The following is a 27,450-nucleotide window of genomic DNA, read 5'->3' on the forward strand; positions in this document are numbered from 1 at the left end:
AATGATTTTATTTTACAATAGTTCCACACTATAACTCTTTATTATTTTTTTTCCACTGTTATATTTCGTCAGTTATCCAACACAGATCACATCGAACACAAATGAGGTCTAAAGTTTGAGTCACAGCGGACCACAGCTCCACATAAAGACAAATCTTCAATGTTGTGTTGACCTGCCAGGAAAAGAGACAAAGATAAACAGCACAGCAAACATGTACCTGCAATGCACTGCTTGCCTATTAAATATTAACGGCTTCATGTACATTTACATTAATTGAGCATCAGTGGCTACAACTTCCACTGTTGCTTTTTGGCGCTGCTGTCAATGGAAGAAGCCAAAAAACCATGCGTCTAGGATGGACAATGAAGCAATCTTAAACTCCTCTGGACAGTGACCTGAAGATGTTCGATTATCAATCTTGAAGCATGACTGCAACATCACATTCCGTGCCACGCACTTTTCTTCTTCCATTTCTTCCAGTGTAAACACTTCTGAACATAAATAAATTAAGTCTTCCTGTCAATCACATTCTTAAACTGAAGGTGAAGTAGAAAAAGACAGATGAATGATGTATGATGTACAGCACTGAGGAGATGGCATAGTGATTTTTGTTTCTTAAATATATATCATTTTCTCTCGGTGAGGTGGTTTCCTTCTCCCTGTCTTGAAGTCTATTTCTCAGGGTGATTTATGTCAACCATCAGACACTGGAGGAGTAACCCAACCATACTTCTCATGGGTCTTCACCAAACTTTTAAATGTTGCTTCTGCCTCTTTGCGACTAAAGGCCTTTTTAGATTTTCCAGCTTTCCTACAAATACGACCCTATAGGAAAAAATATGGAACAGTATTAATAAGCTTCAAACCATATATTCCTGGTATTGAAACATTGCATCTAGGCATTAGTGGAATTCAATTGCGTATAACAAAACACAATAACACAATTTGATAATGAAATGATCCACATTATCTTAGCTTATCCTAATGTTCTTGACATATATAAAATTAGACATATTTGTGAAGTGGAGTTCCAAATGGTAACTGAAATGGTCTGCAATAAGACCAAAATATATATTTTTTCCCCAAAATTTTTGACATAAGAGCCAAAAGTGCCCAAGTGATTTTTCCAGAATTAAAACATTGCTGCTTTTTTGTCAACCTAGACCAGAACTGAACGCAGTACTGACAAAACAAGCTTCAGCCTATTCTCAAATATGGCTGAGGAGGGACATTGCTGTGGTCTGCGACTGGCTGGGCCGAGAGACTTTTGTGCTGACATTGACACAATATTTTACCGCACCGTAAGCCTGGTTGGCTTTTAAAGAAATAACCTCTAGAATACTCCTTTAAGTTTCTATTAGTCTATCTCTTTTTTTTCGTGATCAAAAAGGTAAAAAAAAAGAATCTTCTACCAACCCTAGAACCTCCAAGTAAGAGGATTACACAGCATTCTCAGTAATTAGCTATGAAATAATCGAGGTAAAATCAAGTGCTAAATTCCCTAATAGCACCAACTCATGTCACCTCACAACAGGGAGAGGAAGAGACTTTTGTTAGTACATTGGGTTCTGTTTAGTGAACCCCAACCAATATTTATGTAGAAATCCCTTATAGACTTGATTTGATTTCTTTTTCAAACCCTATACCTATTTTAGGTTATGATAACACACCATGTTATGTTTTATAACAACAGCCGTTAAAACACAATGTCATTTTGATGGTGTGTGAACAAGCCAGTAGACCTTTTACAGAAAAATAAATGAACAAAATTAAAAAATAGGATAATACAATTAGTAATCAAAGGTCACCCAAGCGCAGTCCAACAGCATATGGTATTATTGTAACTTTATAGTAGACCATAGGTAGGTTATTCTCATGGTAGGACATCAATAGTGAAAGCTGCCTTCTTGTGCCACTTTCAGCTATATCTGCATCCTCTGGACAGAGATACAACAAAACACTATGGTGCAGCAGGGAACAATTACCTCTCTGTCTAGCCATATACTTTGATAGGCCACTGGCACTTCAAGCTGGTAACCTACAAGGCTCAACAAACTCCAGTGTTAAGCAATGATGTAATCACATTTGCATCATGCTTCTTACAATGTAGTCCTAAGGCCACTAGATGGCAGTAGCCTGAGCTGCACCACTTAGCATGGAAATGGGGTTAGGTAAGTACTAATTTTAGTTTTAATGTTTGTTTTTTTATTCCGGGGGACACTCTTACTCTGTGGATACTATCAAGGGCACTAAAGGGGCAGTATTACTGTGTGGAGGCACTGTGACTGCGTAGGTCCACTAATCATATAAGGAGGACAGTAAGGGGGGCACAACTAATGGGAGTAGGCCTCTAAAAAGGGCAATTTTGCTTTGTAAAGGCAGGTATAGAATTATTGTGCAGAAGCACAAAAGGGGGCACTATTAATGTGTGGGGTACAAAGTAGGATTTACTACTGTTTAGGGCACAAAAGTGGACATTATTATTATTATTATATACACCTGATGTAAACTGCCCACAGCAACCAATCACAGCTCAGCTTTCAGCTCTGGTAAAATATAAGAGGAGCTGTAATTGGTTGCATTGGGCAATTTAGACCAGGTGTATATTTATACCCTTTCATAAATCTCTTACTATAACCATCTGGGAAACTATTTGACACTATTTTGTTGGTGGTAACTACAGTACAGTGAGGTCTCAATAATAGCATGGCCATAATTGGCACATGATGGCAAGGTGATGCTGTAATGTCAAGCACATCCCCTACTAAAAGCACTTGCCAGAGTATTATGAATGTCAGGGTCCTAGAATCACCCCCATCTAAAATTGATGGCTTAAGCTCTTTGTTGATTAGCACTGCAGTGAGCCTGTATATGTTCTCGGCATGATTTGAAATGACTAACTAGCTCCTCAATCTGTGCTAAAAGTGAGTGGCATACTAAAACACTTGCGGCTGCTTGAAAGAAATGCATCACAAATTAAATTACGGTTCAGTATAAGTTCTCTAACACATTAAGGTGATGAATTTTTTAAGGATACTCAATACACTTTACTATCCTACTTCTATTCTTTTATATTTAGTGTTAAATAGGAAACTATTCCATTTACAAAATAGAATGAGGCCATGGATGTAATTCCAGGTGGTATTGCTATTTTTTTTTTTTAACAGGATCTAAGCTTTTAACCTATTTTTAGTAATAAATAAAGGCAAAGAATTTTCACAGCCGTACTAAAGGGAATGTGCCATTGGAAAATGAACTATGGTTTGAATCAAGTTTTTATGTTAAACATAGTTTTATGGAATTTTTATTGATGTTTTCTCTAATTTCCATTTTACTATCGATATTACAATATAACCCTGAAATCATGTAGCTTTTATTTCAGCCACTGTGTCTAATAATAATCTGATCTGTCATGTTCTGTAGAGATGGTAGAAAGAGCCCGGCACTCACCAAGTAAATGATGCTTCTTTTATTGCAGTGCAGCAAACATGTGGCACAAAAAGGACGCGTTTCGGCCAAGCATGGCCTTCATCAGCTTAAAGGTGTACACCAACAAGAGGTACACCTTTAGGCTGGGTTCACACTATGTATATTTGAGGCTGTATTTGGTCCTCATGTCAGGTCCTCATAGCAACCAAAACCAGGAGTGGATTGAAAACACAGAAAGGATCTGTTCACACAATGTTGAAATTGAGTGGATGGCCGCCATATAACAGTAAATAACGGCCATTATTTCAATACCACAGCCGTTGTTTTAAAATAACAGCAAATATTTGCCATTAAATGATGGCCATCCACTCAATTACAACATTATGTGAACAGATCCTTTCTGTGTTTTCAATCCACTCCTGGTTTTGGTTGCTATACAGCCTCACAAATACAGCCTCAAATATACATAGTGTGAACCCAGCCTTAGGCTGATAAAGGCCATGCTTGGCCGAAACGCGTCCTTTTTGTACCACATGTTTGCTGCACTGCAATAAAAGAAACATAATTTACTTGGTGAGTGCCGGGCTCTTTCTACCATTGCAAGTTTTTTCACCTCGAGCACCACCACGGAAGTGCTGTCTCCTGCATATTTTCACATGTTCTGTAGAGAAACCTTTTCAGCAGTCTCATCACAGATAGGATTACGGGGAAAGGTGAAACCAGTATATAGATAAGATTGGATCATATCATTCACAATATGTGATGGTCCAACTTCAGCCTCCTCACTTTCTGCAAAATGACTTCTGCACCGGTCACAGAGCATAGCATACTAGCATAAACTAGTGACAGAAATTCTGAATAGAACAATATATTAAATCATTCTGTTCAGCTGTTCTCCTGATACGCAGGAGCATAGGATTCTTGCCACAACCCCCCACAACATCATTCTGTTCAGCTTCTATGTCACTATTTTATGCTTCCCTGAGGTAGGAGAGCCCAAACCTGCTGACAGAGTCTCTTTAAAGACAATCAGGGACATTAATGAAGTCTTACGAATGTCCCTGCAGCTCCGGAGCTCAGGAGATTTATGTAGAGGCGCATTGCCTCTACATAAATCCCGTACTCACGGAGCCGGTCTGGAAAAATTATAAATGAGGCGCACGCAGAGGCCGCGCCCCCTCTGCGTGCTGCCGAACCCCCCTATAACGCCCCCTCTCCGCCCCACTGTCGAAGGTGGCGCAGATCCAATGTGAATAAAGTATTGGTAAAAAAACCTTTTGTGAATATTTTTCCGCCAATCGGGCCAATCTGCACCTAAAAAAGGCATTTTTGCCTTTTAATACATGTCCCCCAATGTATCAGTTCCTATTTTTAGCATTAAATAAAACCAGATACAGATACAAAATACTTTTGTTTGTTTTTATTTTCAAAATTAAGATTTTGTTGTTGTTTTTTGTGCATGATTATGGAGGCATCTTGCAGCTGTTAAAGCGTAACTGTCATATTTTTTTTTATTGCAGAAATCTGTAGTATAAGCGATTTTAAGAAACTCTGTAATAGGTTTTATCAGCCAAAAAAGCCTCCTTCTGTACTCAAGAAGCAATCTCCCAGCCTCCCCCCCTGACTTCTTATCTGTGCATTATCAGGCAAACACGTCTTCATTACAGAGAAGCCAGTGAAGACGGGCTCTGCTCTCTCCATTCTATCCTTATGGAGGGGGGAGGGGCCGAGGGAGATGAGGGAGCAGGAAGAGGTGACATGAAGGTCAGCTGTTTGTAGACTGTCTGGGCACCTAAACCGCAGGACTCTGGGGTCAGAAAGGTCAGTGCTTATCTATGAACTTACTGAGAGAAGATTGCAGGGTGTTGTGCTGTGCAGGACTGCTCCGTGCTCAGTCATTCCTAACAGCCCCTCCCCTCTCCATAGCCACATAATGGAGACAGAAATCCTGCTGTTTCTGCAGTGAAGGGGGAGGCTGGGAGATTGCTTTTTCAGTACAGAAGGAAACTCTTTTGGTTTATAAAACCAATTACAGAGTTTCTTAAAATCGCTTGTACTGTTGATATTTAATGTTTTCAAAAAAATGACCCTGAAATGACAGTTAAGCTTTAATGGCATTCAGAAATACAGCAGGATCACAAAATCCCTCTTGCTATACAGCCAGGGCCGGATTAAGGTTGGTGGAGGCCCTGGGCAACAATTTTGTTGGGGGCCCCCCCATTTTCTTCCCCCACAAATAAACCATACAGCAATCTATACAGGTGGCTGATTACTGTAGGGGACTTAGCACCTACCCCTCCTCACTCCTGGCTGTATGGCTCAGCATCCTCCTATGTTCTGCATGTGATGGTCCCTAGAGACAGGATGGGGGAGGGGTGAGCATTGCGGTGTGTTCCCACTTAATTCAATGCGAGAACAGAGCACTTTAGCACTTTCTGTGCGCTCTTGCCCACTGTGTTAGCCACCACAGCTAGCATATGCAGTTGTGAATCGCAGGCAGAACCTGGACTTGCAAGTCTAGGTCCCATCTTCAGTTCCCAACCATAAAAACTACCTGAAGCAGTAAAGAGCAGAAAGTACTTAAAGGCTGTGTATAATCTATAGCGGATATGGTACATGTGAATATACCCTAAGGATCATGGCATATATATCTGCACACAGGCTACATGTCATATGCTGCACACAGGCTATATATACCTTATGCTGCACACAGGCTATATATACACCATATGCGGCACACAGGCTATATATCATAGGCTGCACACAGGCTATATATCATACACTGCACACAGGCTATATGTCATATGCTGCACACAGGCTATATATCATACACTGCACACAGGTTACATGTCATATACTGCACACACGCTATATATCATACACTGCACACAGGTTACATGTCATATACTGCACACAGGCTATATACCACACACTGCACACAGGCTATATACCATACACTGCACACAGGCTATATACCATACACTGCACACAGGTTACATGTCATATACTGCACACAGGCTATATACCATACACTGCACATAGGCTATATACCATACACTGCACAAAGGCTATATATCATAGGCTGCACACAGACTATATACCATACACTGCACACAGGCTATATATTATAGGCTGCACACAGGCTATATAACATACACTGCACACAGGCAATATATCATAGGCTGCACACAGGCTATATACCATACACTGCACACAGGCTATATGTCATTTATTGCACACAGGCTATATATCATAGGCTGCACACAGGCTATATACCATACAATGCACACAGGCAATATATCATAGGCTGCACACAGGCTATATACCATACACTGCACACAGGCTATGTATTCATACACTTCACACAGGCTATATATCATAGGCTGCACACAGGCTATATATCATACACTGCACACAGGCTACATGTCATATGCCGCACAGGCTATATATATATATATATATATATATATATATATATATACCTCTGCTCTGATATATGCCCCTATAGTATATACCCCTGCTCTGATATATGCCCCCATAGTATATGCCCTCGGCTCTAATATATGCCCCCATAGTATATGCCCCCTGCTCTGATATCGGCCCCTATAGTATATACCCCTGCTCTGATATATGCCCCTATAGTATATACCCCTGCTCTGATATATGCCCCTATAGTATATATCCCTGCTCTGATATATGCCTCTATAGTATATACCCCTGCTCTGTTGTGCCAATACAAAACAAAACCTCATACTCACCTGATCTAGGCAGATGACAGGTCTTCTCTCTTCTGGCTCTTCTCTGTTCCTTCAGCCTATCAGCCACTGTGACAGATGCTCCATGATGTCACATCCCTGCTGGAGAGATCAGGTTTCCTTGCTAAGGTCCCATGCAGTCCTCTCCTCAGTGAGGGGGAGGGGCAAGGGGGAGTGAGGACCTCGGCAGGAGACAGGCACCCGGAAGCTTGACAGGAAGAATCCATTCAAAGACCCATCAGGGGGGAGTCTGAGCCTGCCGGGAGGGAGATGCTTACACAGGATTAACCCTAAACCTCCCTCCCTTCCTGGACAGCATGCAGTGTGGCCAGTGCTGTGTCCAGGTAGGGTTTCCACATGCTTTTTGCGCGTGGGACTGGCTCCCAGACACCACTTCTGGGTTTGGGCTGGTGGGGGCCCCCTAGTGGTGGAGGCCCCTGGACACATGCCCCTTGTGTCCTCACTTTAATCCGGCCCTGTATACAGCCCAGCATACGATGAGCTTTCCTTACTGACTGGTTGCACTGGTGATTCTTCTGAAGTCTTGGCTAGCACAAAACTGCCAATATGATACTTGGATAGAGGATTCCTACTCCCCAAGTGCATTATTTTACATTTGGAAACATTGAACTGCAGTTTCCATTGTTTTGACTACGTATCTAGTAAAGCAAAATGATTACTTTCGGGAATATCATCTCTATTGCACACTTTTGTGTTATCAGCAAACAGACAAACCTTGCCTACCAAACCTTCTCCTATGTCACGTCCCAACATATTAAAAAGAACAGAACAATACCACTTTAACCCCTTAATGACAGATGATGGGTATACCTGTCATGGTACCGTTAGGAGAGTACAGACAGGGCTAGCAGTAAGGCACTGCGGCAATTAGGTGACGCAAACTGATCATTTGCAACAGCTAATTAACCAATTAAATGCCACAGTCAAAACAGCATTTTGTGCAGCAGCATTTAAATGCTATTAATCACGGAGTGTGGTGATCAGCCTCCCCTGATGTGATCAGGAGATTCTGCTCATTTGTACTTTTCCGGACAGGCCTCAGTGACACTTTGATGCTGATCACAGCTCGGCGCATCATTACTTTGGGCTTCAGCAGCCCTTAGTAGTTAAGGACTAATTGCATAAATCCCTATTAATTATTAAAAAATATATATAAAAAAAAAAATAATAAAATACTTGCTATAGCTGCATGTGGAATCGCCTGAACTATTAAATTATCAAATTCCTAATCCCACACGGTAAATATTGCTGATTTATTTTGTCACATCAAGTCCGGAGAAATTGAAATAAATTTTGATGTCTTGGTGTAAAAGGTAAATGCCCACTGTGATCCTGTGTCCTGTTATTTTCTATGGGTCTTATATTTTATGCCGCTGAAAATATGTAAAGCCCCTTCCCACTAAACCCACCTCTGTCCGGCTAATACATTACCTGCCTGCTTGCTTCTCTGGCTCCCAACTTCCTGGCACCTGCTCAACCAATCAGTGTACTGTCCCGCTGCACCCACTGATCGGATGAGCGGGAAACAGGGAACTGGGTGCCTGAGAAGCAAGCAGGAGTGCAGCCAGGTAATGCATTAACCTGACAGTTTTTATGTTAAACATAGTTTTAAAAAAATTTTTGGAGACTTTTTTCTAATTTTCCATTTTTCTATCTATATTATAAAATAATCCGGAAATATTGGGACTAAAACTAAGCTGACACCTCCTGTTTTGTCTGTGGTGATAAGAGGAGTCTGCTGTAAAGTGATCTGTACAGCATTACAGCGTCGTCTAGGTACAGTAGATAGCATCAGTACAAGACAATAGAAGCTCCCTGTTTAATGACCTTTTCAAAGTTTACAGAGCGCGCTCAGTGATGTTTTACAATATTCTCAAGGGGACAGAGTCTGTCTACTGTCGTCTATGTCCACAAGACTTCCTGTAAAGCATGTCAAGAAGAAACAGCCCAGGCAATATGGCAGCCCCCAAAACAATGCACAAATAGTGAAATAAGTCGGAAAATAAAAACGTATTTGTTTCTAATCAGTAAAAGAAAATTTAGACACATTCCCTTTAAAAAATGGGGGTTCGAGCAGGGTGGAGAAGAAAGAATGAATGCAAGACGACATCAGCTGTGAGTCAGTGGATATAACGGTACTGTTATCACTGTCATGGTCTTTAGTGTGTCTCTGTAAAACTGGTGTCTACCACTGTGTAAAACCACCCCTAAAAATGCTTATTCAATGCAGCTAAATGTGAGCATATCAGCAGTGTACAGGGATATACTCTAAAGTTCCTATAAAGTAGTAATTATCTAAGGCAAAACTTTTAGTTTACACTAAGCAGATCTCTAGATTAAAGTAAAATAGGTCAATGTGAATCCCAGTTAGCAGTAATTCCTATATGTCACAGCTCTCATACAATGGTTAGTATAAACCAGGGTCTCAGATGAGAGGATAATACCATTTACTGTATCACTCAAAGAACAATAATAGATGCTACACAACTGAGATAAAAATCATGGCTGAAAATCGATGATTGTGAATACATTTCTACTCGGCATTGTGCGTTTGGAGGCCTTTCATTGATGAACGGGTTAATTGTCTTCAGCCCACCAGGGTTCCACTAGGTTTGAATGCTTTATTTCAAAGCCACATTATCAGCAAGGCTAACAATACCTGAATGTCTGTAACTAGAAGAGAAGTAGTGGAGAATGCCTCCCAGCTTCACCTACAGAATGAGTAACCTTGATCTCCTTTATCGCACAGATGTAATGAAGTGGAGCTTAGCTTCCCGCTGAAAATCAGCATGTGTCACTCAATAATAGTTCTAGATAAAGCTACACAGAATAGAACAAGTGCAGTTATCCCAATGAGTGGTCACCATGAAAAAGAGCCCACAATTAAATTTCCACCAGGATGTTAATATTACCATTCACTTATATACATTAAAAGTGTTCACACAAACGCACATACACATTTAAAAATCACAAGGTCAGTGGGATGTGGGGTTCAAAATGATTCAAATGCCCCATAAACCACAAACAAAAGGAACAGAGGCTTATGGGGGAATTTACTAAGGGTCTATTACACCAACATATTATTTAAAGGGGTTGCCCAGCCCCAAAAATTTTTCTTTCAAATCAACTGGCGTCAGATTTGCAATTTGTAATTTGCTGTCCAGAGCAGGAGAGGCTTTCTATAGGAATTCCCATAAAATGCCTCTCCTTCTCTATAGAGTTCCTGTCTCGGTTTTCTATTAGAGATGAGCGAACCTGGAGCATGCTCGAGTCGATCCGAACCCGATCGTTTGGCATTTGATTAGCGGTGTCTGCTGAACTTGGATAAAGCCCTAAGGCTATATGGAAAACATGGATATAGTCATTGGCTGTATCCATGTTTTCCAGACAACCTTAGAGCTTTATCCAAGTTCAGCAGCCCCAGGTAATCAAATACTGAACGTTCGGATCGACTCGAACACGAACCCGGTTCGTTCATCTCTATTTTCTATGAATTCTTATAGAAAACCTCTCCTGCTCTGGACAGTTCCTGTCTCGGCCAGAGATGTCAGCAGAGAGCACTGTCTCAGACTGAAAATAAAACAACATTTCCTGCAGCACATACAGCAGCTAATAAGTACTGTAAGACTTGAGATTTTTAAATAGAAGTAAATTACAAATCTATATAACTTTCTGACACCAGTTTATTTGAAAGAAAAAAAAAAGATTTTCGCTGGACAGCCCCCTTTAAGCCAAATCCAAGAATGGCATTGAAAAGAGGAGAAATCTCAGTCTTTCTTTCATTACCCATTGTCTGTTTATAGTCCACTCCTGGCTTTGGATCAAAAAAATCTGTCAGATAATCTGTTGGTGTAATAGGGCTCTTATGGCCCTATTCCACGGGTCGTTTTAGAGGAGCAAACGAGCGCTATTAGCGCTCGTTTGCTCCTCGTTCCCCGCTCGCTGCCGCCGCTATTCAACGCGGCTGCAGCGTGCGGGTGAGTGCGGGAGGGGCGGCGGGGAGCTGCGGGGGGGCTGCCCGGGGGATCGCTGATCGTCCGGGCAGCCCATAGGATATAGCAGCGTCTGCTGCCGATGCTCCTATTCAACGGAGCGACGGCAGCAGATCGCTGCTATATCAGTCGCTTGTTTTTCAACATGTTGAAAAACAAGCGACTGCAACGATCAGCCGACATGAACGATGTCGGCTGATCGTTGCACTCTATTCCACGGAACGATTATCGTCCGTAGCGGTCGATATCGTCCGAAAACGAACGATAATCGTTCCGTGGAATAGGGCCATTAGACTTAATGCCGGTGCCAGTATAAGGGCTCTATTACACAGCCAGATGACTTTCTGTGAGCGCTGATCTCCTAGATAGGCACGCGCTTACTGAGCCCATACACTGTTCAATAATCAGGCTGCAAGGGCTGCACAGAAATTGTTGGCGATGTCCATGCAACCCTTGCGAAAAACAATAAACTCCTACATACCTCTTCACGGTGCCTGATGCCCTGCTAGCTTCAGTCCGCTCCTGGTGATGTCTGAAGACAGGTCGCTCAGTTAATCACCGGGACAGCGCTAGGACCAATGCTAGCAGGGCGTCACGGAGCATAGAGAGGTATGTAGAAGTTTATTTATTTTTTTACACAGTCACCAGCCGACGGCTGCACATCGCTATTACAGGTAGTGTGCTTTTATGTCTGGACCTAAAGAAACGATAAGCCAGTGATGTCAATGTCAAGCCATTGACATTGATTTTGCTGTGGATTCTATTAATATCACTATGATTATTATCATCCACAGGATAGGGAATAAGCATCTAATTATTTGAGGGCTAACCAACTGGAAACCTCAGCAATTTCCCAGACAAGGATACAACTCTCTGGGCTGAAAACAAAGGTGAGACAAACAAGCACAACAACTCTCTATTCATTCAATATGGGGCTGCCAGTGATAGAGTTTGATTCCTTCAACTGGGAGAGTAACAACAGGAAAATACAACCAAGCACAAGAGCAATTTTACAACAGAATTACTAAATAAGAAACAAATTAATGTGTTACAATGGCTCAACGGTAGGAACTCAGCTCAGTACAAATACAAAGACCTTAAAGGGAATTTGTTGTGTAGATTTTATGTTACAGATTAGAGTTAGTTCATTGTTCTTTTATTATAATCGGTTTCTATTTTCTGACAAATTTTCTTTCCATTTCACTTTTTGTACATTGTTATGAGGGGACTGCCATCTTGCCTGAGCTGTTTTAACAGCATTTAGTGACATGTTTTACAGCAAGACTCATGGACACAGGCAACAATAGACAAAGTTTGCCCTTGAGATGAATGTGAAATATTACTGAGCATAGTGTGGCCTCTGAAGAGGTAATTCCAAAGGGAGCTGCTATTGTCTCCTCTATCTATTGGTGTCACATGTTGCTGTAATTCTGTACAGCTCACCTCACCACAGACACAGCAGGAAGTCTCAGCTTAAACTTAGACCTAGTGACAATGAAAACTGCAAATTTTAAGATTATTTTATAATATGGACAGTAAAATGGAAAATTAGAAAAAACATCATTGAATAGCGGCCGCACAAGACTGACAGAGCAGACAAGCTAAAGTGCGGCTCCGGCTATGGGTAATTGGGATGCGGGCACACCAGAATGTGCCCGCATGCCAATTCTAAAGAAATTAACTTCACTGACACCGGCCGTTCTGTCATACTGTGTGTGAACCCAGCCAAAGCTTTATCTATGTTTTCCTGGCAGCCCTAGGGCTGCATCCAACTCCTCCAGATGCCGGGAGTCAAATACTGAGCGTCCAGGTCCGGACAAATGTTGCCAAACCCAAACTTTCGGTAAGTTTACTCATCACTACTTGTGAGTACTTATGTAGCTGATGGATATCCAATCCACCTGCACCATAAACATGCATGCTTGTCTTGGCCACACTAGTTTTTTTTATTTTTTAATGTGGAGATGGTAAAAGGCCACTGTCAGACCCCTTTTTGCTGTGCCTTGTCATCCTCTGCAACAAATAATCAGCCATGTTGAAATCCAGCATGCCTGATCCTGATGTAAACTGATAATTTATTAGAGAATTGCTATATAAGCACTCTCCTCTGGACAAAGAAAAGTGGAGTCTGAAAGTAGAAATTTAAAATATACATTTTGCTGGTTTAAGAAAACATTATATTATTTTAATTACGCCTTAAATAAAGACACAACTACAATGCAAAATAACCAAAGTTTTTATAAAATATGAGAAAAGTTAAATGTACTGATCTTATAGAGAGAGTTATCATGTATTTTAAGGTACACTAATAATAATAATAATAATAATAAATAACAGCTGTATTAAACAATATAACTATGCCATACATAGTTCTCAGTGGACTTAGCACAGAGGTGAATGGCAGGTACAGGTCAATCCTAGTGACTAGAGTGGATCAAATATCCATAAATCCCGGCTTATACAGCCCTTAATTACACAAGGCAATGCTAGCTTACTGTATTACTGATAGACCCCACACTCTTACACATACACCAGAAGAAAGCAATGCTAGTCATATACAGCCAGGTACTGGAGAATAAAGGTAAAGCACCATTTTATACCATAGAAAGCTTCTATGTGCTGTATACAGCACCATACAAAACATATTGCATATCTTCAGGTACCCTTCCACAAGAGAAGGCCTCAAGCCTATCAATTAGTGTTGACGCTCTGTTCACACCATGTTCAGCTAACACACTTCCCTTCTACATTTCAGACGGTTTGAAAGGTTGATGTCTGGCCACTGTGACCATGTTTTTCCTTACAATTTGCATAGTGGCCATTCATCACCCACTGTACTGAGATCTCTTTGGGTGGATAACTGGAAGAGTGGCAAAGGAACCGGTCAGCAGCATAAAGGAGCATAACTGTATATGTACATACTGTACGTGCTCAGATCACATGATGTATTCCTCATTATTTTCTCTTTTGATGACATCCTGTACATTGGTCTTATGGTTAGCATCTTATGATCCATGCCCCCAATGTAAAGGACTTCAGCAGTAATACGGGGGACAGGATAATCTAATTGTTACTGCAGTAATCAACAGTGCTTTTAGGTGAGGAGAGCGGGAAAGGAGGTACTGCAAGTGTGTGTGGGGGGGGGGGGGAGGGGGGGGGGGATCAGGGAGTAAAGGCAGGACTGAATGAAAATTCTGTTTCATTCTGGGAACGAAAAAAAATGAAAACAGGCACCTGTGCACAGAAGTACAGAATAATAAACAGTATACTCTAAATATATAGATTGTGGTAAAGCTATGTGTACATTACAGTTGTCCATTCCCTATTGTGTATACATTAGGAAAATCTCTAGATGCATACCTTAAAGGGGTTGTCCGGTGAAAAAAAAATTTCTTTAAAATCAACTGGTGTCAGAAAGTTATATAGATTTGTAATGTACTTCTATTTAAAAATCTCAAGTCTTCCCATACTTATCAGCTGCTGTATATCCTGCAGGAAGTATTGTTTTATTTACATTCAGACACAGTGCTCTCTGCTGACATCTCTGGCTGAGACAGGAACTGTCCAGAGCAGGAGAGGTTTTCTATGGGGATTTGCTACTGGTCTGGACAGTTCTTGTCTCGGCCAGAGATGTCAGCAGAGAGCACTGTGTCAGACTGAAAATAAAACAACACTTCCTGCAGGACATATAGTAGCTAGAGATGAGCGAACCTTGAGCATGCTCGAGTCTATCCGAACCCGAGCATTCGGCATAGCAGGGGCTGCTGAACTTGGATAAAGCCTTAAGGCTATGTGGAAAACATATCCACGTATTAATGTTTTCCAGATAGCTTAAGAGCTTTATCCAACTTCAGCAGCCCCCGCTATGCCGAATGCTCGGGTTCGGATAGACTCGAGCATGCTCGAGGTTCGCTCATCTCTAATAGTAGCTAATAAGTATGGGAAGACTGCAGATTTTTTAATTGAAGTAAATTACAAATCTATATAACTTTCTGACACCAGTTGATTGAAAAAAATACTGGACAACCCCTTTAAGAGGAGGCTGTGATGGATGTTTAACAGTGGCATCTATCACCCATAGACCAATATGGGATCTATTTATTAGACACTTTTTGAGCTTTTGCATGATGTACCCATTAAAAGGAACCTGTTATCACTTTCATGCTGCCTGAACCACAAGTCATGGAGGCAGCCTCTGGTGGAGTCTCCCTGCCCCACCAGCCTTGATTGATAAATCTCTGGGTATAGGTTCACTTTAAATAGATGCCATCTGTTGCCCATAGACTGATATGGTATGTGAACATTAGATATGTGTTTTTTTTTAAAGGATCTTGATGGATAGACTGCAACTCACTATTGCTATTCCACAAATCAAACAGCTAAAATGGTCCTTTGGCTGTCCAGGCATGAAGGGAATTGTAGTTTTGCAACAGCTGGAGGGCTGAAGGTTCCCCATCCCAGATATAAAGTGTGATTCACAATCACATGACTGGAAGAGCCAAAGTATTTTCATGGGGGTAGCACAGCAAAAGTACACATAGTCTACAGACAAGCTGCTATGACTAATAAAACTCAAAGGAAGCTGGGCTGGGTTTCTGTCTACAGACTATCATTTGGTACTTTACATATTTATTGTTTATTATATATATGTTATTGTATTCACAATTGGATACAACTTATTTACAACCATTACCTTTGATGATAAAGCAATTGCTAATGAACCAAGGTGATAATTCCCATGTATCCCTTACATGTGCCAGAAAAATAATTAACCATCCCGAGAGATTGGTATAATTTAGACTAAGAGATCTGTGATATTCCTGGAGGAAAGCTCCGAATGGTAAATGAATCCTTAGTATATTTTAGTGAGGAAATAAAAAATATTTAAAAGTAGATGCATTTACCACTATATGTGATTTACCAGTGTAAGTGACATGTGATATTAGTGTAATAAGCAATAGGCATTACTTTTATTTTGTTCCTATGTCAAAATTAGATTTTTAAGCCGCGAGATTAAGGAAACCTCCATGGAACATTATATATATATATATATATATATATATATATATATATATTTACTGTACATACAGCTCTGTTCAAGTGTGGACTACTCAAGGTCAGGTCCCACTCACACTTCAGGAAAATCTATGCGGATTTACAAAATTTAAACCCTTTTAAATCACACAACCTGACACAAAAAGCTATGCTGAATACATTTGTGGGAAAAAAAAGGATTGTACAGATATAGACTTCTGTTTTACTGTACTGGTAAGTCATTTTAAGCTATGTAGGATATTATCCTTGAAGGCTATGACGCACATTCATTATGTAGAATTACACGAAAGAGTAATATTGGAGCTATAAATTATTTATAAGACTACATTTTCCTCTTCTCAACGCTCTGGACACACAATATATCTTTTTCTATTACTAGTGAAAAGAGAGATTCTATAACATTTTAAAATAACAACTTGGCTGTTAGGTTGCGTTCACAATTCGTTTTTGTATACATTTAACTCATATGTTTTATACACTTAAAAGTGAAAAAAAATCAAACCAAACAGTATATGTTATCAGATGCAAAAACAGATCCTGCTGTATACCATATAGCAGAATCCATTTTTTATTGACTTACACTATGAGGCTATGTTCACACTACGTAAAAAACACGGCCGTATTTCATAACAACGGCCATATTTGCAAAAACAATTTTCCAAAAACGGACGTTGTTTGTGCAAATATGGCCGTTTATGTGAAATACGGCCTTGTTTTTTACGTAGTGTAAACCCGATCTAAAAAAACAAAACAACAATAAAATTTGACTTAAACATACTTTTTGCTGTATACATTAGAATTGTTGATTGCGTCTTTGTATGCAGCAAAGTTAAATGTACTATAAAGGAAATAAACAAGATGTGAACACAGCCTTGTATGGTATATGGCAATATAAGCTTTCTGGGTTTCGCTACATAAAATACTTTCTATCATTGTGTTTTCAGGAAGGATTTTTCTCTCACTTGGCAGTGTAGTATCACTCCTCCAGGATACAACTATGCTGTGGATTTGTTGATTCTATCCAAAGACTATTAAAATGAGCCAACGTAATGAGCACAACAAAGGTAGACAGGCAGATAAATAATGTATCTAATAAAGGTAGCCTGAAGGTGAATCATTTAACATTCACTGTGTAAGGTGGCATAGTCTCTCTGATCACCAGGTGCAAAACAAAATCACAACAAATAGAAGTTGTCATAACCGCTCCTACACACTTGGATGTGTGTGCAAAGACAGCTGTTTTTCCATTGACTTAAAGGGGTACTCTGGCCCCATGTATTTTTACCCGGGGAGGGGGTGGTAATGGACGGCGAAGGTCACTTACCTTCCCGGTTCCAGCTCCGGGTCCCGGATCGCGCCGCCCATACCAACCGTCCCGCGGCGGCTTCCTGATGTGAGCTGCCGCATGAGACGTGACGTTCTCAAGGCAGATCAGCCATTCAGCGGCCGAGGCTGGACTTCGCAGCCGCTTCCTGGTGTGAGCTGCCATATGAGACGTGACGTCTCAAGGCAGCTCAGCCATTCAGCGGCTGCGAGGTGTGTACCGGGCGGCACGATCCGGGACCCCGTGCTGTAAACAGGGAGGTAAGTTACCTCCGCCGTCCATAACCACTCCCACCCCGGCCACAGCTTCAAAATACCCCCCGGCCGGAGTACCCCTTTAAAGGGAATCTGTCAGCATCTGTATTTTACCTCAGGTGCTGACAGTGTGCTGTAGTAGGCAGTACCCTAGTAAGCATGGTGCCTTTTGGTCATTTGTCAGTGGAGTGGATTGTGCACAACCTACTGTAATAATCAGTCAAAGAGAAGTTGTGCAGCACTCTGGCACACTTTACCACTCCTTCTTCCTCCTCCTTCTTTTTCATAAATAAATCAATGTCGCCCAGCCTCCTGCTCACTTAGCTGTCAGTCAGTATCTGCCAGATCAGTCCTCTATTGGCAGATACTGACAGCTGAGTGAGTAGAAGGCCGAGCAGCATTGATAATTCATGAAGAAGAGGGAGGAGGAAGGAGTGGTGAGGAGTGCCAGAGTAAGGCACAAATGCTGAGCCACAACCACGGACAAATTACCAAAAGGTAACCTCCTAACAAGGGGACTGCCAACTACAGCACACTGTCAGCACCTCAGGTAGGGCCCAGGTGCTGACATGCTTCCTCTGGTCTGAACTAATGATATGCAGGATAGAGAATAAGCCTATTACATACTAGAGTATTCTTTATGTGACAACTTCAGCTACATGTACAGTACTTACAAGCCACATATGCTACTTTTATCTGTTTTGTGGATGGAATACACCCATTGAAGTTTATGCAGAGAAATTAAAACAAGGATGCATCTGTATTCGATTTGCATTGCATCAGTATTTCTATTTATTTTGTCATCCATTGTGTCATTCAATTTTCTGTCTAGAATATTTACACCCATGAATATTTACTGTACAGAAACAAGGATGCAATAGTGCTGAAATACTGATGTTATGTTGAATATATTCTGGATCCCATAGAGACAACAAAATATTATTAGAAGCCATTAAATTATATAGCTATAGGTTTTGCAAATGATAATGAAGCTGGCTGCTGCCAGGGGAGTTAGACTTTAAAGATACCATAGTGGTCCCTCCCTTCAGTCCCATAGCACCACATGGTAAACAGAAAGTCTCAAAGATGTTATGACGCGCTAAGTCACGTAAGTCACATACTTTCCCAAACCCCATCTCTACCCTCACTTCTCTCATCTCATATGCATTACTCATTCAGAACACAAAAAAGAAATGGTAAAATGTGTGGTTTATGCCAAGGTGGATGTAAAAAGTGAAGTTACTTTTTAAAAAAAAAAAAAAAAAGTAGTTGGTAAGATCTATTGTTTTTTTTTCACTATAAAATTCTTATATGTATTTTAATAATATATCACCAGTATCATCAAAGTATGTTCCCACATTCAGATTTTTTTATGCACTACATTCGCTAGGTTGGGTTGGGGTTTCACCCCTTCCTTCCCCCCCAACACACACACTATGCCATCATTTCTCTGACATATGAATTACGCCTCAGGACAGAAAACCCTGTCAAAGCACACCGTGGAGCGAGCGGCTCCGGTCGCTCGCTTCAAAGTGTGCAGTGGGGATTTCTGATGCGGGTATGCATGGATGCGCCCACATCAGAACTCTAAGGCGCTAAAGATCATCCGGCCATCCGACCAGTACCGATTACCGATGTACCGTTAACGATGTCCTTGCAAGCCCTTGCACCATACATTACCTGTCCGGGCTGCAGGTCTTCTCCTTCTCTCCTGGTCCTGCGCCGCAGCAGCTTCGGAGCGGGGCTGTCTAAACTGATAGACCGCTCAGCCAATCACTGATGATTTTAGGTCTGAACCTAAATACACAATCATCGGCTGATCGTTCTCTCTATTTCACGGAGCGATTGGCCGATTATCGCTTCGATTCGGACGATTATCGCTCCGTGGAATAGGCCCCTTAGAGCCGTATTAGACGGCCCCATCACAATTGTAAACCTAGCAGATCGGCGCTCCTTTACTGGGCCTACTGCACAGATCGACCATCGTGCAGCAAGGGCTGCATGGACATCATGCTTGTTTACAGAGCTTTTGTTTACAGAGCTTTCACAAGGCTCAATCAGTAGTGCAGCCCTATCTGACAATCGGTCGTCAGCCAAATCAGAACGGGTTCTGAAAAAATTGGCTATGGGGAAGGAATTGCCATAAAATTACCAAAAAAAAAAAAAAAAAAAAGCATTACTCACCCAGTATGTCACCATAGGTTTCTGCAATAGTTGCAATTTGCCACAACGGCCATGATTTACGCAAACCATAAGTTGTACTTATACGCTCCGGCCGGGATTCCAACCAGCCACGCGGAAAACTGAAAGGTTAGTTTTGAGCGGCCGCACAGACATGTCAGTTGTCTGCAATGTGAATTGGAATGTGGGCGGACACGGGTGGGCCCGCATCCGAATTCAATAGAAATGAAGATGATCTTCACTAACACTGGCCGCACTGTGACCCGGCTGGGTCAAAGAAGTCCGGTGTTTTACGCTGTGTGAATCCCGCCTTACAGTGTAATTAGACCTTCGGGAGCGAATAGAGCTGACAACTACTTTTTCTCCCAGAAATCGAAGTTAGACAAAAAGACTGGGGCAAAAAAAAAAAAAACTGTGTACAGTTAGGTAAAATCTCCATTGTCAGGCTCCATGTATCTATTAACGGGACTACATAACTAAATAGAAAAATAATTAAATGTCATTTTCTTTTCACTGATATTTGCATCTAAAAGCCAGCATGTCTTCTAAGCATTGCTTTTACTATGTAGTATACTGTATATAGTATATATTTTTTCTTGCTGAAAAGCAATAATCACATAAAATAAAAAGTAAAAACCCCAACTCCCACTACCACTACATTGCCACAAAAATACAACACCAACATAAAAGCTTTACAAACAGCAACACAAAAGTAAAGCCCTATTTACATTGTGTCACTACTCCAGTATGTTGACAATAAAGTATTATCTTGACCACTGTGCAGATAATAGCCACTATGAAAGGTAACTGCGGGAGATCAGATGCTTAACCTGATCTCAGAGTGAAAGAGGAATTGGGGTAATATGTTCCAGTGATTGTAACAGAGCACCAGGATCACTGCCAGAATGTAATAGATAATTGCTGGAAATGGAAAGACACTGGGCACTGCCAACAATGACATGGGTTCATTTAAATAAATAAACACCTCCAAATCCTGTCTCTATTACATAGACACTAATCTTTTCATTTTCATATTTTTTCACATTTGTGTATATATGCATTTGACACAATGGAAATGATTGTACTGTTCTAATGTTCTTTCTGTCTATTCATTTATCCATCTATACACATGCTCATATATAAAATATTATCTCAAGCACCCAATATTCATCATCAATTTTTTTTTCCAATCAAGAGCATTGCCTGAATTTCCTGCAAGTAATCTGCTATACCTCTGTTACTGAGTTGCTTTAATCTCAGTCTACACAGGAGTTTTCGAAATTTATGGCATAATACATTGGAACACCTTTAGGGTATGTTCACACACATTGGAGTTTCATTGCGCTAACACAATGAAGGATGGTTGGACAGCAACTAAATTAATGATGCAGCACTGCAATAAAATGATTAATTACTGCAATTAAACTATGCATTCCTATTGCCTTTTCATTGCATCACTGCATGTGTGAGCCTTAGGCCATGACCACACAATGTCAATCACATAATGTACCTTATTTTAAAACTGATGTCATTTAGCTGCAAAATGACAACCATCCAAAAAAAAGATGTTGTCTAGTCGTGGCCTCAGGCTATGGTCACACTTGATTAATTTTGTGGGCTCTGCAATTTTGCCCGAATTGACTGTCTGGGCTTTGCCACGTAATTGGCTTTACCAGGCTTCATCACAGGTCTTTTTTGTCATAAATAATCTGATTAAGGCTGTGTTCCCACATTTCTTTGTTTTCAAAATTAGAGTCTAATTCATTGTGTTAAATAACGATCGCAGGTGTTTTCTTGTCATACAATATGATGAAGGCTGTCAAAAACGACAGCAGCATTTAAATGCTGTTAAAAAAGCCTCCGTGGTGGTCTAGTGGCAGATTGAATTCTTGAGACCTGTAATACTTACTGGGCCTCAGCAACCTAATGATGCTAGTCCCGACTCGGCTATTAATTACTAGGGGCTTCAGCAGCCCTTAGTAATTGAGCACTGAATACATAGATCAATGCAGTACATTGCACTGTTTATAGGAGTTCCTTGGGGAATGACAAATTACTGTTAAAAAAAAAAAAAAAGTTTATTTAATAATTAAAGCTTCCCTTCCATAGTAAAAGTTTGTTACCCATATTTTCCCATTTTATAAACAAAAAAATAAAACATATTTGCTATCACCAAATGTGGAATTGTCCAGATTATTAAATTATTGCATACCTAATATCAGACGGTAAAAGGCATAAGCACAAAAAATAAATAACACCAAAGTGCATAATTGCTGATTTTTGGTCCCATCAAATCCAGAAATATTGTAATGAAAAGTGATCAAAACATTGCTTATGCGCAAGCAAGGTACAAACAGAAAGAACAGATAATGGCACAAAAATTAGGCCTGAAATAGCCCAATAGGCCAAAAAATAAAAGTGATATAAGGATCACAGAATATTTTATGGAAAAATGTAGCCTGTCTTGCAGTACAGTAGGTGTTGCAAAAAGAGCTCATATGGGTCTCTAGGTAAACACCACAGGAAAAAATAAAAGTGCAAAAATTAAAACTGGCTGGGTCATTAAGTGGTTAGTGCTAATCACTAGGGATGAGGGAACCGGCCCAGGTTTGGGTTCGTATGAACCTGAACTTTCGGCTTCTGATTCCCTCTGTCTGCCCGCTCCGTGGAGAGGGTGGATACAGCCTGAGGACTGCCTAGAAACCTGGGATACAGCCTATGGCTATGTCTGTATCCCAGTTTTCCAGGCGGTCCTCAAGGTTGTATTCACCCTCTCCACGGAGCGGACAGACAGAGTGAATCAGAAGCCGATAGTTCAGGTTCATACGAACCCGAACCTCGGCCACTTCACTCATCCCTACTCCCTATCACATGGCAAACACCAAAATTAATTAGGCCATTCCAACAGTTCAGTCCATGACACACAGTACGCTTACGGACCGTATGTACAGAATGTGTGAATGCAGCCTTACTGCCACATTCAATCTATGTGGAGGGACATGTGGCATAGAGCATAGCCATAGGATGTAGAATGATAAATTTGTAACAGGTCTTTAATGCTGCCAAAGCAACATCCCCATGTAGAAACTCCTCCAGTCACTACAAAACTAGTATACATATAAGCATCTTAGGGTTAAATGTATGGCATAGATTTTCTCTTACTGAAACATTTTCTTTTTTTAATCTGTTTCTGTTCTGAATTTAATGTTTTATTTAATTGTTTGTACATTTTTATGTGGGCTGCCATCTTGTCAGGGTTGTTTTTAACAGAACTTAGTGATGTGCTTTATGATGACCCCTATCAATAGACAGGACCTGTCCCCTTGAAATGAATGTGAATCAATACTCAGAACTCTGTGACCTCTGAAGAGGTCATTCCCCAGGGAGCTGCTATTGTCTTATACTGGTGCAATCTATCTACTGGTGCTGTAGGCTGTACAGATCACTTTACAGCAGCCTCTTCTTATCACCACAGACAGAACATAAAGCCTCGGCTTTGTTTCAGGCCTAGTGTTGAAAATGAAAACTGTAAGATTTCAGGATTACTTTATGTTAAAGATAGTAAACAACACCCAGGATAAAAAAAACCAAACATGTTTAACATAAAAACTTGATCGAAAAACGAGATCATTTTTTGATGACCCATTCCCTTTAAAGAGTAAATGTTCCACTTCTGTAATAATTGCCTGGTTAGTGACTCTGGTTGCCTTCAGTTATGCCGACCTAGCGATCATTAGACCAAGAATGGCATCATGCATGAGGAGCTATTGATGGATGCTAGAAAAAAAAGTGCAATTAAACTGGCCAAGGGCACTGTAGGCAAGGCACGGCATTGATAACAAGGACACATATCAGTGACTATTGGTGTAGAAGACACAGTGTATGGGCAGCTTTAGGCTAAAGTCATTCTTAATATGGTCTTGACAAGATCAATTTTATAATGAGAATGTCAGTCAAGATAATGTAATATTCCCCAACAGGGTAATAGCAGGGGCATTCACCAATCAGGAGCTACCCTACTGCACAGATGTAGCCCATGAAAGGCCACCAATCACTGAAAACAATACATGTCAATTGATTTCAATGAGCGTGGTGGTATGCCCCATCTTTCTCCAGAGCTGGCATGCACAGGGGCCTTTGGTTATAATAGCAGATCATTTCTTTCACATGGGGTCTTCCCTGTGTGAAAAAGGCTGGTCAGGTATGGATGGCTTATAAAGGGGTGTATGTATTTATTGTCAGCTACTTTCCTAGGTAGCTGCTTGTATTCTAGACTGTGCATGAAATTCTACATACAGGACTGGATTTTCTTCTATACTGAACTGGTAACTGTGTTCGATAATATATATCATCTATATCACTTCATCCACATCTAAATGTTCCTGTCCCAAACTGACTGCAGATCTAGTATTGTCATAGTATGCATATCTATGTATATATTACAAGTTATACTTCCAGGCAATATCGTGTAATCTGAACTGACAAGCAGAAATAGAAGAGCAGATGGTGGGGTAATGAGGTAATACATAAAAGCATCATGACGTATTCAGTACACACAACAAAGACATCAGGTTATATACAATGGGGCCATTACCTATTCCAGTATCTGCAGATACAGCACAGTATACTATTTTATGCACTATACTAGTATCTATACTACCAAATATCCCACTTATAAAACATATATATACCTGAAAATGCAATTCATAATGTATTTGAGTTCTAACTTTGGTACCAGACCTGTGGTAGAAAGGCTTATCTATAGGCAATGATCCCAGTTACCTATTTCATGCGATTGTCCTAACATTAATAAGAAAATGAGGGTTAGCCATTGTAAATTTCCATTTATCGCAGTGACCATCAATTACGGTGGAGTGCTCTCCCTTTCTAATGCCTTCTTTGTAACGCCACCCTTCATACAGCTTGGGGTGTTACAATGTATCCATCCCATTCACACACATCCTTACATTACCAGGCTTGTTAGTCTAATGAGGATGACGTGTATGTTGAATAGTCATAACTGGCTGGTACTTAATTCCTGGGCTCTCTCCTATTGTCACAATGAGCTATATAAATATATATCATACAGATACATAAATAAAGCACAGTAAGGGTTAAACCTCACCACTGGTGAACATCCCTGAGGAGGGCAAACCTTGCTCTACATAATATTCCTTTGGGCGCTATAACCTCAAACCCGGCAAACAGATGTGATCTGAACGCGGCTGACAAAGGCTAGACCTGGAATTAAAATGTGAGGTCAGCAAATGGTCACTGACTAATCACCCCCCCCCCCCCCCCAATCTAGGGAGGCACAATGAGTATCTGCTAACAATACTCTGGGCCCATGATCATATCAGCCCCAAAGACCCAGGAATTCTGTCCCATGCCTCCCACCTGCATTGCCCCCATTACTTTACCAGGCATAAGGGATAATGGATGATAGGGATGAGGATGCTGTACATAGGTGGTGGCTGCTTTCAGCTTCCACCTGTATAGGATGCCATATTGTATAGATGGTTTTACAATGAAGTCTGCAGTCCCTCTATAGGTGGTGGGTATAAAAGAACTGACCTCACTACTGCACCATGACCAATGCCCCCATACCAGGGCACAGGCTCAGCACTAGCACTGCCCATTACAGAACAAGGGCAATAAGCAGGAAAGAAACAGCTGGCATGGAAGAACCTGCACACTTACCTGGCCTTTGACTAGGCTGGCAGCGAACTGCCTCATGACTGCCTCCACCGTGTAGGCACTGGACCATCCCCTGGGGGTGAGCAGCTCCATGCATATAGCGCCCCCATCCAGCACATAGCCGTTCTCCAGCCTGGGGCTCAGCACCCTCATGAATGGGGGGGAGAAGGGGAAGTTGTCCGGGAAGGTGAGGTTGAGCAGGATGTACTCCGTGTTGGTCTCCTTCATGTCCTGCCACAGGGTGGAGTCCTTGTCCACCTGGTGCAGCTTGACGTTCCAGTCAAAGAGGCTGTCATCCACCAGCTCCACCGAGATGAAGTGGTCGCTGAGTTTGCGGATGTCTTGCAGCTCCTTCATCAGCCGCCGGCTCCTCACCTGGGTGCAGTGCTGCCTGTTGGGGGGCAGGAGGGGCTGCAGCGAGGAGCCCCCGCTCTGCTTGTTGCCCCCTCCCGCGCTGCCCCCACCTGGCTGTTTGGACTCCTTGGTGATGGTGGGGGTGCTGGTCTCTTTGGCACAGCTCTTCTCCTTGGCTTGGCCCGCGCTGCCATGCTTGTCCTTGTGGCACTGCTCGTTCTTCTTGGCCTTGCTGTCGGCTGTGTGGCTGAGGATGCCCTCTGTGGTGTTATTACTGCAGCAGCCCCCGCTGCTGCTGCCCCCACAGCCCCCTCCTGCCGAGCCTCCTTGCTGCTTGTTGGTGCTGTTCTTGCCCTTCTTCAGCGATCCCTGCTGGTTGCGGTGGTGATGGTGGTGATGCTTGGGGTCCTCCGTATCTCTGTCGTGAAGACGGATGAGTCCTATTTTCCGCAGCAGTGTGGCCATTTTCCAAGGTGTCTCTTGTGTACACGGTGAGACTGGTGCGGACAGGGCGAGGAGACACGGATGGCTTCCACTCTCTGGACGATCACAGGGTGCCCCTCAGATGCCAGCTGGCCTGGCACTAGCCACCATCACAGGACAACCTTACACAGTAGTCGGCGCTGGCTTCATTCACGCTGGAGACTGCTGCTTCGCATCGCTCCCCCTAGCACGGCTGTCTGATCAATCCCCTACAGATGCGGACGGCTGTCACTGCCATCAGCTGAGCATCCTTCCTCCGTGCACGCTGCTGCCGGTCCCTCCTCTTGTTTTCACCTCCTTGTGGTGCAGTGAAATAGTACTGATCGCCTGGCAGCCCTGTCCCTTCTGTCTCTTATCTGCAGCCCTCACAAAAGAGGGGGGAGGGCAGCTGTGGAGGAGGAGAGGAGGAGGAGGAGGGAGGAGAGGAGCAGCTCACATGGAGCCCGTGCACACCACTGGCTGCTTCACTATTAAAGCTCCTGTGATTAATGCTCTGGCCCCGCCCACTCTCCCAGACGTCACCGGGCCCCGCCCCCTGTGCTCGGTTACCTGTGCTGCATCCTAAATCGCCGGGTCTGCAGCTATTCTGCATCATGTGAGGAGGGGGGAGGATGGAGCTGCTCTCATTGTGTGCCACTGACAGCTTATACCTTCCATATTCCAGCCCTGCCTTGCAGGGGGGCTCCATTTCTTCTCCTTCTGACCCAGTTTCCTATCAGTTATTCCTGGTACCAGTCATGAACACAATGTGCTAGTAGAACTAGGACAGAAATAAAGCATGGCCTTCCAATGCAGACAGACAGCTGGGGTTCTGCAGTCTTCCCATCAGTCTTCCCATTCACTGATGCCCAAACTTCGCTCACAATGAGTCAGAAAGATTGGCAGGGGCAATGTGATATCTTGGA

At 42.0% G+C, this 27,450-nt stretch overlaps 1 protein-coding gene across 1 annotated transcript; it reads right to left on the reverse strand.

Annotated features, from left to right (window-relative positions):
* Positions 1 to 26,985, reverse strand: UBE2QL1 (ubiquitin conjugating enzyme E2 QL1). The gene is made up of 2 exons (XM_069960260.1): positions 25,712 to 26,985; positions 1 to 825 (listed from the first exon to the last, which is right to left on the reverse strand). Exons 1-2 carry the CDS (start codon positions 26,525 to 26,527, stop codon positions 694 to 696), a joined length of 948 nt encoding a protein of 315 aa, XP_069816361.1. The 5' UTR covers positions 26,528 to 26,985; the 3' UTR covers positions 1 to 693.
* Between the last annotated feature and the right edge of the window lie 465 nt (positions 26,986 to 27,450).

This window comes from Dendropsophus ebraccatus, chromosome 2 (genome assembly GCF_027789765.1).
Source record: "Dendropsophus ebraccatus isolate aDenEbr1 chromosome 2, aDenEbr1.pat, whole genome shotgun sequence".
Taxonomy (NCBI): domain Eukaryota; kingdom Metazoa; phylum Chordata; class Amphibia; order Anura; family Hylidae; genus Dendropsophus; species Dendropsophus ebraccatus.

Excerpts from the sequence above, each read along its gene's own strand:
- UBE2QL1 (XM_069960260.1), bottom strand. The coding sequence starts at position 26,527 with ATGGCCACACTGCTGCGGAAAATAGGACTCATCCGTCTTCACGACAGA. Across the intron at positions 826-25,711 it reads CCAGCCTAGTCAAAGGCCAG|GGTCGTATTTGTAGGAAAGC; the intron begins GTAAGTGTGCAG and ends TTTTTCCTATAG.